The sequence below is a fragment of the Schistocerca gregaria genome, chromosome 2 (assembly GCF_023897955.1).
Source record: "Schistocerca gregaria isolate iqSchGreg1 chromosome 2, iqSchGreg1.2, whole genome shotgun sequence".
Classification (NCBI taxonomy): domain Eukaryota; kingdom Metazoa; phylum Arthropoda; class Insecta; order Orthoptera; family Acrididae; genus Schistocerca; species Schistocerca gregaria.
The window spans coordinates 797,545,356-797,557,922 of record NC_064921.1 but is presented as its reverse complement, the minus strand read 5'-3'; the positions used below and the strand labels follow the sequence as shown (position 1 = coordinate 797,557,922).

General features: G+C 38.5%; 1 protein-coding gene across 1 annotated transcript in view; it reads right to left on the bottom strand.

The window, feature by feature from the left end:
• Positions 1-12,567, bottom strand: part of LOC126335984 (dynein beta chain, ciliary-like) — a 782,187-nt gene that overhangs the window by 498,123 nt on the left and 271,497 nt on the right. The window contains exon 20 of the mRNA XM_049999461.1: positions 7,522-7,710. Within this exon, the coding sequence (XP_049855418.1) occupies positions 7,522-7,710 (189 nt within the window). The remainder of the gene's footprint in view (positions 1-7,521; positions 7,711-12,567) is intronic.

Below are 12,567 nucleotides of genomic sequence, written 5' to 3'. Positions count from 1 at the left end.
ACTAGAAGGTATCAGACATGTTATATAATGGTAAGAGAGATTTAGGAACCAGGTTTTAAATTGTAAGACATTTCCAGGGGCAGATGTGGACTCCGACCACAATCTATTGGTTGTAAACTGTAGATTAAAACTGATGAAACTGCAAAAAGGTGGGAATTTAAGGAGATCGGACCTGGATAAACTGACTAAACCAGAGGTTTCTACAGAGTTTCAGGGAGAGCATAAGGGTACAATAGACAAGAATGAGGCAAAGAAATACAGTAGAAAAAGAATGGGTAGCTTTGAGGGATGAAGTAGTGAAGGCAGCGGAGGATCAAGTAGGTAAAAAGATGAGGGCTAGCAGAAATCCTTGGGTAACAGAAGAAATACTTAATTTAATTGATGAAAGGAGAAAATACAACAATGCAGTAAATTAAGCAGGCAGAAAGGAATACAAAAATCTAAAAAATGAGATCGACAGGAAGTGCAAAATGGCTAAGTAGGGATGGCTAGAGGACAAATGTAAGGATGTAGAGGCTCATCTCACTAGGGGTAAGATAGATACTGCCTACAGGAAAATTAAATAGACCTTTGGAGAAAAGAGAGCCACTTGTATGAATATCAAGAGCTCAGATGGAAACCAAGTTCTAAGCAAAGAAGGGAAAGCAGAAAGGTGGAAGGAGTAAATAGAGGGTCTATGCAAGGGTGATGTACTTGAAGAAAATATTATGGAAATGGAAGAGGATGTAGATGAAGATGAAATGGGAGATATGATACTTCATGAAGTGGTTGACAGAGCACTGAAAGGCCTAAGTCGAAACAAGACCCCAGGAGTAGACAGCATTCCATTAGATCTACTGACAGTCTCTGGAGGGCCAGCCCTGACAAAACTCTACCATCTGGTGAGCAAAACATATGAGACAGGCAAAATACCCTCAGACTTCAAGAAGAATATAATAATTCCAAACCCACGTTTCTAGCATTTGTTGGCTTAGAGAAAGCTTTTAACAATGTTGACTGGAATACTCTCAAATTCTGAAGGTGGCAGGGGTAAAAAACAGGGAACAAAAGGCTATTTACAATTTGTACAGAAACCAAATGACAGTTATAAGAGTCAAGGGATATGAAAGGAAAGCAGAGGTTGGGAAGGGAGAGAGACAGGGTTGTAGCCTTTCCCCAATGTTATTCAATCTGTATACAGAGCAAGCAGTAAAGGAAACAAAAGAAAAATTCGGAGTAGGTATTAAAATCCATGGAGAAGAAATAAAAACATTAAGGTTCGCCGATGACATTGTAATTCTGTCAGAGACAGCAAAGGACTTGGAAGAGCAGTTGAACAGAATGGGCAGTGTCTTGAAAAGAGGATATAAGATGAACATCAACAAAAGCAAAACGAGGATAATGGAATGTAGTCAAATTAAGTCAGGTTATGCTGAGGGAATTAGATTAGGAAATGAGGCACTTAAAGTGGTAAAGGAGTTTTGCTAGTTGGGGAGCAAAATAACTGATGATGTTCAAAGTAGAGAGGATATAAAATGTAGACTGGCAATTGCAAGGACAGTGTTTCTGAAGAAGAATTTGTTAACATTGAGTATAGATTTAAATGTCAGGAAGTCATTTCTGAAAGTATTTGTATGGAGTGTAGTCATGTATGGAAGTGAAACATGGATGATAAATAGTTTGGACAAGAAGAGAATACAAGCTTTCGAAATGTGATGCAACAGAAGAATGCTGAAGATTAAATGGGTAGATCACATAACTTATGAGGAAGTATTGAATAGGATTGGGGAGAAGAGAAGTTTGTGGCACAACTTGATCAGAAGAAGGGATCGGTTGGTAGGACATGTTCTGAGGCATAAAGGGATCACTAACTTAGTATTGGAGGGCAGCATGGATGGTAAAAATTGTAGAGGGAGACCAAGAGATGAATACACTAAGCAGATTCAGAAGGATGTAGGTTGCAGTACGTACTGGTAGATGAAGCAGCTTGCACAGGATAGAGTATCATGGAGAGCTGCATCAAACCAGTCTCAGGACTGAAGACCACAACAACAACACAAATGTCTCATAGAACACTTGTTTGACTGATTCTTGAGTACTTTTCATCAGTCTGGGACGTTTCTCAAGTTGGATTAACGGAAGTGATAGAGAAAATCTAATGAAGAGATGGCACATTTCATTATGGGATGATTTAGTTGGCACAAAATAGTTATGGTAATGTTCAACAAACTTCAGTGGTAAATGCTGCATAAGGCACTACGAATTATGGACAGCTTTCCAGTTGAAATTCTATGAGTATACATTCCAAGAAGACTCATGTGACTTACTTTCTCCCACAAATGTTCCGCAAAATGACCTCAATGCGAAAATCACAGAAATTAGTGTGTATAAGGAGATTTACTGACAATAATTCCACATACCAATCATGAATGGAACAAGAAAGGGAGAAAAAAAGACAGCGATACTTGAAGTACCCTCCATCACACACCATAAGTGGACTGTGGTCTGTGAAGTGTATTCACAGATGTAGCAAAGTCTCAATACCTTGAAACTGTAGTGTAGTATTGTGCTATACTTGAGAATTTAAAGCAGTCCGCACACTACAAATCATGGTCCAGTTTACAATCTTTGTGCTAGAGACGAACAAAATCTTGTGCTCATAATCAAGGTAGCGCATGTGCTCATGGACTGGCAACCATTTGTATTATATATAATCTAAAGCTACACACAGTACCACTACTGTAGATATCTCATTCTATTTCAAATCTCTGAATCCTTGTATACTCTGATAATGCTACACAAGCCTGGCACAGTAATTACATGACATCCATGATCAACCTCTCAGAGAATAAGGATTTTGCACTTGTTGAGATGTGATGCAGTTACATAACATTTATCTATGTATAAAAATAGGTATGTTAACAACATTTGATTAATATGTGTCAAAAGAAGCAGAAGTCATTACAATCAAAACTGATTTGCAAAACGAAAACTGAAAGGAAGCAAATTTGCAAGGTCTGACTAGGATTTGAACCGGATAAGATCAAAGAAACCACAAATAATAGATGTTATGTTTTATGCTCTCTCTTTGTGTCTTTTTTTTTAATCTTGCCATATTTAAATTTTAAAAAGTTTCATATTTTAACACAGCAACCAGTTGCATACCTTCATGTCTGAATGTTGATTCAGATATCACATTTGCTAACCTTATACAAAATATTCATCGAATTTGAAATAACACGTTATTACAGAGAAATGAAAAATATGGTACAATAAGTTTACAAACTTGGCTCCTATCTCACCAGGAACTCCTTGATTGCGAGATCACAAAAGTCCAATGATGTTTACGGCATTTTACACGCCACATATTGTCTACAATGCAATCACAATATTGGCTGATAATGGCAACAGGGGCTGGAATTGAAGGTATCCAATGGCAAGCACAGCTTGAGGCTATGGAGTGTAGTTGAAATGCTTACTCAATTACTAACTCGCAACAGAGTTACAGTGCTAGTGATATTGATACAATGCACAGCAATGGCAACAATACACAAAGTAAACATTGCATTGTATCTTCAACAATACATCTACATCTACATCCATACTCTGCAAGCCACCTGATAGTGTGTGGTGGAGGGTACTTTGAGTACCTCTATCGGTTCTCCCTTCTATTCCAGTCTCGTATTGTTCGTGGAAAGAAAGATTGTCGCTATGCCTCTGTGTGTCTCTAATCTCTCTGATTGTATCCTCATGGTCTCTTCACGAGACATACGTAGCAGTGGGCAATATACTGCTTGACTCCTCGGTGAAGGTATGTTCTCGAAACTTCAACAAAAGCCTGTACCGAGCTACTGAGCGTCTCTCTTGCAGAGTCTTCACTGGAGCCTATCTACCATCTCTGTAACGCTTTTGCGGTTAATAAATGATCCTGTAATGAAGCGCGCTGCTCTCCGTTGGATCTTCTCTATCTCCTCTGTCAACCCTATCTGGTACGGATCCCACACTGCTGAGCAGTATTCAAGCAGTGGGCGAACAAGCGTACTGTAACCTACTTCCTTTGTTTTCGGATTGCATTTCCTTAGGATTCTTCTAATGAATCTCAGTCTGGCATCTGCTTTACCGACGATCAACTTTATATGATCATTCCATTTTAAATCACTCCTGATGTCTACTCTCAGATAATTTATGGAATTAACTGCTTCCAGTTGCTGACCTGCTATTTTGTAGCTAAATGATAAGGGATCTATCTTTCTATGTATTTGCAGCACATTACACTTGTCTACATTGAGATTCAATTGCCATTCCGTGCACCATGCGTCAATTCGCTGCAGATCCTCCTGCATTTCAGTACAATTTTCCATTGTTACAACCTCTCGATACACCACAGCATCATCTGCAAAAGCCTCAGTGAACTTCCGATGTCATCCACCAGGTCATTTATGTATATTGTGAATAGCAACGGTCCTATGACACTCCCCTGCAGCACACCTGAAATCACTCTTACTTCGGAAGACTTCTCTCCATTGAGAATGACATGCTGCGTTCTGTTATCTAGGAACTCCTCAATCCAATCACACAATTGGTCTGATAGTCCGTATGCTCTTACTTTGTTCATTAAATGACTGTGGGGAACTGTGTCAAACACCAAACTGTGTCAACAAACACAGCCATCTACCTTTGAACCCGTGTCTATGGCCCTCTGAGTCTCGTGGACGAATAGCGCGAGCTGGGTTTCACACGACCGTCTTTTTCGAAACCCATGCTGATTCCTGCAGAGTAGATTTCTACTCTCCAGAAAAGTCATTATACTCGAACATAATACGTGTTCCAAAATTCTACAACTGATCGACGTTAGAGATATAGGTCTATAGTTCTGCACATCTGTTCGACGCCCCTTCTTGAAAACGGGGATGACCTGTGCCTTTTTCCAATCCTTTGGAATGCTATGCTCTTCTAGAGACCTACAGTACACCGCTGCAAGAAGGGGGGCAAGTTCCTCTGCGTACTCTGTGTAAAATCGAACTGGTATTCCGTCAGGTCCAGCGGCCTTTCCTCTTTTGAGCGATTTTAATTGTTTCTCTATCCCTCTGTTGTCTATTTCGATATCTACCATTTTGTCAACTGTGCGACAATCTAGAGAAGGAACTACAGTGCAGTCTTCCTCTGTGAAACAGCTTTGGAAAAAGACATTTAGTATTTCGGCCTTTAGTTTGTCATCCTCTCTTTCGGTACCATTTTGGTCACAGAGTGTCTGGACATTTTGTTTTGATCCACCTACCGCTTTGACATAAGACCAAAATTTCTTAGGATTTTCTGCCAAGTCAGTACATAGAACTTTACTTTCGAATTCATTGAACGCCAAAGTTGACATTTTGCAGAGTGAGAAAGAAGTGGAGCATGAACTATTAGTGTTTCTGCAAGATGATTCAGTGGAATGTGTGGTGTCGTACACCCTCGACTGTGCAGACAATGGGCACGAGCAGTACAGTGATGACAATACATGCTTGACAAGTGTAAAAGACACTGAAACAGGTGTTGAGCCATGTAGTTCATCATCCTTGTCCAACAGGGAGCTACGAACCCCGTCTCCAGTGAAACATAATAAAGTACAATTATTGTCCAAAGAGTGGGTACTAAAGGTAATTATGCTCATGGAAGATCATCTGCTGCATAAAAAAGAAATAAATAAATAAAAAATTTAAAAAATTCAGCAGCAATACGATCATGTATAAGAAAAACTATGGATATCCAAGGGACGAAAAGGCACACTTGATACAAAAACTGGTATTTCTGCATTTCAAGGATGCTCAATACAATTTGCTGGATGTGCATGATACAAATCCACTACAATATGCAATTGCACGTCACATTGATTACAGTGATTCCAAGGGAAGCAGTGGATGGTTGCATAACTTAAAACAGTACTACAGAATTTACTGAAACTGGAGAGAGAAAAAATCTTCTCACCAAATGGCACCAGGAGAACACACATATAAAAAAAAATGTTTTACTTATGCAAGCTTTCAGAGCTAGTGGCTCCTTCCGGTAAAGGGTTGAAAGGGAAGATGAGGGGTGAAGGAAAAGGGGTGCACTTCAGAAATGTCACCCAGAACCCCAGGTCAGAGGAGAATTACTGGATGGGATGAGAAGCGAAGACCCTTCCATCCCATCCTGTCTGGTGCGTCTTTCCTGACCCAGAGTTCTGGGTGACAGTGTGTGTGCGTGTGTGTGTGTGTGTGTGTGTGTGTGTTTGTTCTCCTGCCGCCACTTGGTGAGTTGATTCTTTTATTGATCCAATTACACTGTATTGTCAAAAATTGATTATTTTTGTTGTTATATTAGTGCCACAGAATTGGAAGATATAAGATAACAAAATTTCAAACAAAGTGTCAACTTGACGATACACAGCAAACTGCAGCACCAGCCCAAAAATTTGCAGGTGAGATTAAAAAAAATTATTCAGTAGTAATTTGTTTGTAACTCCAAATGATCAGGGTTCGAAGAGGAAATAAATAAGTAAGGAACCCTAAAAATTAGAGCTACCAAGAGAGTTGTATAAAGATCAACTAACACCAATGCCTTAATGTGTTTGTAAACATTTATACAGACTGCTGGTCTGGACGGTAAATTGGCTGGTAAGTTATTTATTGTGGTGTGAGAAGTTGCTGCTCCCTATGATTCTTTCTCATGTGTGAATGACCTAGCAAGGGCAGTAGGGAATACTTACAACAATGCAAGCCAGAGTGGGACAATGGGTGTAAGAGAACTGCTTTTGGCAAATAGTGGGTCAAAATAAGTTGTTTTTGCTTGATTCCTGGTCTGCATGTAAAAATCATACTCCTTTACTGCAAACTATCTCTCCTGAAAAGTGTGTGACACTACAGTTCATACCACCTGAAACAAATGGACAAATACAGCCTATGGATGGTTTTTGCCATGCCTATAAATCATACAATCACTCTGTCTGCAACTACGCATTAAAGGGCAGCCATTTTCACAATAAGCTCCATGAGAGACTGTTTCGCATTTCGTTGCATGCCATCACATTCCATCACTTCTCATCAACCCATTACACCAATATGATTTGACAAGCATTCTTTTAGAGAGGATACCTAACTTCACATCCTGCACAGGTTGTAGCTCACAAGGAGTTTGCCTTCGATCCTGATGCTGTGAACCTTTTGTGATTGCTATGCGGCACCATATTTCTTCTGTTGTTCATGGTATAAGTTAAGAGTTTGTTCTGAACTACTCTTGAATGTCGACAATATCCATTTTGTGAAGTGTAATACATAAATGTCATACATGGTTGATCTCTGCACCTTACAGACAATCATTTTCTGTTACCCTTCTTATGCATGTGGTGAATCAATAGCAGCTAATATTTTTCCTGTCATAATTATTAACAAAACATTTTCAAATGAACCTTACCAAAGATTAAACTTGCGACATCGCAATTAAGGGGTTCCTTATCAGCTAATAATTTTAATGCATGTGAAAAATTAATAACAACAACCAAACTGTTGATTTCAGCAAACATACCTGCTCTTTGAAATGCTGCAGAGTAGGTTTTGTGTCAACTACTTGTTGCTCTTCCATACCAGTGTTTGTAGTCTCAACTTCTTCACATGTCAGCTGCGGACCATATTCCAAAAACTGTTCAAGAAATGCTTCACGGTCATCCAACCACAGATATGAATGTTCTTCAAAATTTTCGCAATAAGATATAGCCTGTACACAAATAAATTATTTACAATTTATTGAAATTAGTTTTCATTTCTTACAATAAAATACAGTTTGCTGGTAAGTTATTGCACACCACACCCGGGAAACTGTGAGTTGGAAAACAATGATGATGATGAAGATGCTGGTGACATTAAATGGTCATATGTGTGTATTGTATAATATGATGGTATTGATTGACAGGAAAAAAAATCTTAGAGCAATAATTCTGTATTTTTGGGGTTCAATGTAACATACTTGTCAAAGTCATTACAACAACATTCTTTTCAAATCTTTACATTGAGTGTAATGGGTGCATAAAATGAAAAGCAAATATTCTTTTTATTTTAATGAAGATGTCAGGGCAAGTTCACAAAAGATGCTTTTGTACTTTGGACAATGCATTTGCAAATTCAGGATTTTGATGGAAGTATTTATTCTATAAATTTATTATGTCAATTCTATTGTTGAACACAGCGACTGCATTGCAAACAGATGATGATTCAGACAGAAACAGTAAAAAATTAGAGTTTACTGTCTGGAAAATATTAAATTTTTCCCTAAGCAATAATTAAAATGAATGCAGGTGTATCATCATACAGTTGGTACTTAAAATTCATTGCGCACATTTTGTATATTCCCTCAGAACTGATTCGTTTTATACCAACACCACAACTTAAACGACAATGTCCATGATATTATTAAAATGGAGTTTTTATACTTACCCACCATCTGATAAATAATTTGCTGTAGCTCCAAAGGTAAATCAGGAGAGAACAAAAGACAAAATTGACCAGGTTGGCAAAAGTGGTCACATAAAGGTGTTTATTGCACTAGTCAAGTAAGAGCAGAGATCTGTTCTCTTGCCTAAATCTTATGGACACTAGTTTTATTTTAGAAAGCACTTGGACGTGAACAAGCAACAATTCATATTTAGATGTTAAAAGAATCGTTAAGGAGTTGGAATCTCTGCTAAATTAATGCAGTTCAAGAACACTGCAGACTGTATTCTGATAACAAGAAAGAAGCACTGAAAAAAAGTATTTCCAAATACTAAATGCATCCTAAAAAGCAAAAATATATTTAATTTTGACTTTATGCAGTGATAAATAACTTTTACACTGACTAAAAACTACATAACATAAAATTCCCAACATTAAAGTTTTTTGCTCTAGTCAGCATAAGTTAATGTCATTGTATTGAGATGAAACTTTTTTCTAGTAAATCTAATCAAACAGAAAACATTTGAGGGATGTGAGTAAAATTTTTAGGAAAAACTAAGGGCATTCTAACATACAAGTCATACAGACACGGCCTGTGTCATCTTAGGATGCTGAAGCCTGACTCTGAAGACGATAATGGCCATGTGTGTGTGTGTGTGTGTGTGTGTGTGTGTGTGTGTGTGTGTGTGTGTGTGTTTCTATTGTTAAATGTACTGTGCTTTTAATTGTGCCTATGTGTTCCTCAATATCCCTCTATGTTCTGAGTAGCAACCTGTCCTAATCCATATTGTTGTTATTCTAGAACAGATAGAAAATGCTGAGGAGAAGACAAACCTAAGACTGTGTTTTATTGGCTAGGCAGTGAAAAGCAACATTGATGAAACCACCACCTAATACCTACCACACACAGGTCGTGTAACTCAAGTTCCTGTAAGTTCATTTTCACAAATATTGGGTGGAAGGAGAATGCAATTTAACTGCAGTAAGTATTTGAAAATTCTATTGACGTCTTTTTATTCATAAGGAAGCAGCACATGAAATGGCTATCAAGCCCGTATTTAATAATGCAACTGCTCTATCATTCCAAGTTCACTGTTTATCCAACATATTTCATCTACATCTACATTTATACTCCACAAGCCACCCAATGGTGTGTGGCAGAGGGCACTTTACATGCCACTGTCATTACCTCCCATTCCTGTTCGAGTCATGTATGGTTCGCAGGAAGAACGACTGCCGGAAAGCCTCTGCGCACACTCGAATCTCTCTAATTTTACATTTGTGGTCTCCTCACGAGGTATAAGGGGTAGCAATATATTCGCTAACTCATCCAGAAACGCACCCTCTCGAAACCTGGACAGCAAGCTACACCGCGGATCAGAGCGCCTCTCTTGCAGAGTCTGCCACTTGAGTTTGATAAATATCTCCATAACGCTTACCAAATAACCCTGTGACCAAATGCACCGCTCTTCTTTGGATCTTCTCTATCTCGTCTGTCAACCCGACCTGGTACAGATCCCACACTGATGAGCAATACTCAAGTATAATTCGAACATCTGTTTCGTAAGCCACCTCCATTGTTGATGGACTACATTTTCTAAGGAATCTCCCAATGAATATCAACCTGGCACATGCCTTACCAACAATTAATTTTATACGATCACTCCACTTCAAATTGTTCCGTATGCATACTCTTAGATAGTTTACAGAAGTAACTGCTACCAGTATTTGTTCCGCTGTCATATAATCATACAACAAAATATCATTCTTTCTATGTATTTGCAATACATTACATTTGTCTATGTTAAGGGTCAGTTGCCACTCCCTGCACCAAGGGCCTATCAGCTGCAGATCTTCCTGCATTTCGCTGCAATTTTCTAATGTTGCAACTTCTCTGTATACTACAGCATCATCCGCAAAAAGCTGCATGGAACTTCCGACACTATCTACTAGGTCATTTATATATATTGTGAAAAGCAATGGTCCCATAACACTCCCCTATAGCACGCCAGAGGTTACATTAATGTCTGTAGACGTCTCTCCATAGAGAACAACATGTTGTGTTCTGTTTGCTAAAAACTCTTCAATCCAGCCACACAGCTGGTCTGATATTCCGTAGGCTCTTACTTCGTTCATCAGGCAACAGTGCGGAACTGTATCGAACGCCTTCTGGAAGCCAAGGAAAATGGCATCCACCTGGGAGCCCATACCTAATATTTTCTGCGTCTCATGAACTAATAAAGCGAGTTGGGTCTCACACAATAGCCATTTCCGGAATCCATGTTGATTCCTAAAGAGTAGATTCTGGGTTTCCAGAAAAGCAGCCAGAATTCCGGCAAGTCTGACCCAATTAATTTTCCGATCTAAGAGTCACTGACCCTCCACTATTACAGAGTTAAAAATTTGGTCATTTCAGTGGTCTTCTATGTTAGAACTGCCATTCCATAAGGATCACGGAATATGCCACGCGGAATTGTCTCTATGACCAAAAGATTACCACTTATAAGACTTCAACTAATTAGTTCCGAAACATCACACTTTCCTCAAAATGTTTGTAACTTAAGCCGCTTTAGTCACGACATGTTCTATCTGAAATGATCTCACTAGCTCTTCATTTTACATACTATTTTCACAGGGACATCTATCTTAGTGTTACTCGAAAGCAGGTTAGTGAGCGACTATCTCAATGCTCCTCTCCCCTATGTTTATATAATTACCTGTGGGCGGGAACCACTCAGTTTTAATTGGCTATTGATCTGAATGACCAATCAGAATGATCCCTCCAGAACATTCTTGCGGCAAAACTTGCCTTAGCCAACCACTAATCAGATAGTCATTTACGTCATTGCAATTTCAATTTCTAATATATTGTTTAATAAAATAACACGTAATGCAAAATATTCTTTAAATTAATATAGAAACTTTTTCCGCTTCAGATTTTTATTCTGGCTGCTCTCTTACAAAAGCAAGCACACATCGACATACGTCTTCAGCATAGTGGTTGCAACACAATTTTCCCACAGTTCAGTTTTATAACGTTTTACATAAAATGACATTAAGTTTTAACATATGTCCTGCATACACTCTCTCATTCATTGCCACGTATTTACACAACAAAATAATAAGTAAATAATAATTTTGAATGATTTTATACTACGTAACATACAGTAATTAAAGTTTTGGAAAGAAAATTCGAATTCAGTGATTTCATATATTAAGAGCTTTATTATGACTTCAGATTTTCTCTATCCCTACATATAAGTTATAGGTGACACTATTAATCAAGAAGAAACCACTTTAGTATTTATTTTGGCACAGAGAAAAAGATAGAGAGAGAGTGGGTGATGGTTGGGGGGGGCGGGGGGGGGGGGGGGGGGTGGGGGGGGGGGTAGGAAAATTCAACAACAGAAGCTGACAAATACACTTTCCACTCAAAATGTTCTAAAATCTGACAATTCATCCTGATCAAGTTGAGTGTTAAAGAAAAACCATAAATAGTAAGCAGCAAGTTTCTGGTTGGTTGATTGGGGGGGAGGGGGGGGGGGGGGAGGACCACCAAACAGCGCGGTCATCAGTCCCATCGGATTAGGGAAGGATGGGGAAGTGAGTCAGCTGTGCCCTTTCAAAGGAACCATCCCAGCATCTGCCTGAGGTGATTAGGGAAACCACAGAAAACCTAAATCAGGATAGCTGAATATGGGTTTGAACAATAAGTTTCTGTCATATGTTCTAAGCAACAGTGACACCATGCAGAGCAGTTCAGATTTTATTTACATTCATCCAACATTATTTCCTATAGTTTTTGTAGCACAGTGTGTGAACAGTAAATTCTACAAGCTTAAGTTTTACTCCTTATTAGATTCAGAACTGGAGACCTGTATGCTTACTGTATATATTCTGTGATTTCTATTGATTTTATGCACCAGTAACAGCAAGGAAATCGTAAAGAGACACAAAGCAACTGAAAATAATTAAATGGCACACATCAATGAGGAAATGTAATCATAAAATGTAGGCACTGGTAGGAAAAATGGACTATACAAAGTGTTGGGGGCAAAATACAAAAAAGCTTGTTTAAATATATGAGTTATTTGATTAATGAGTAACAATCACAAACCAAGGGTGACTGGAGAAATGATGGAAA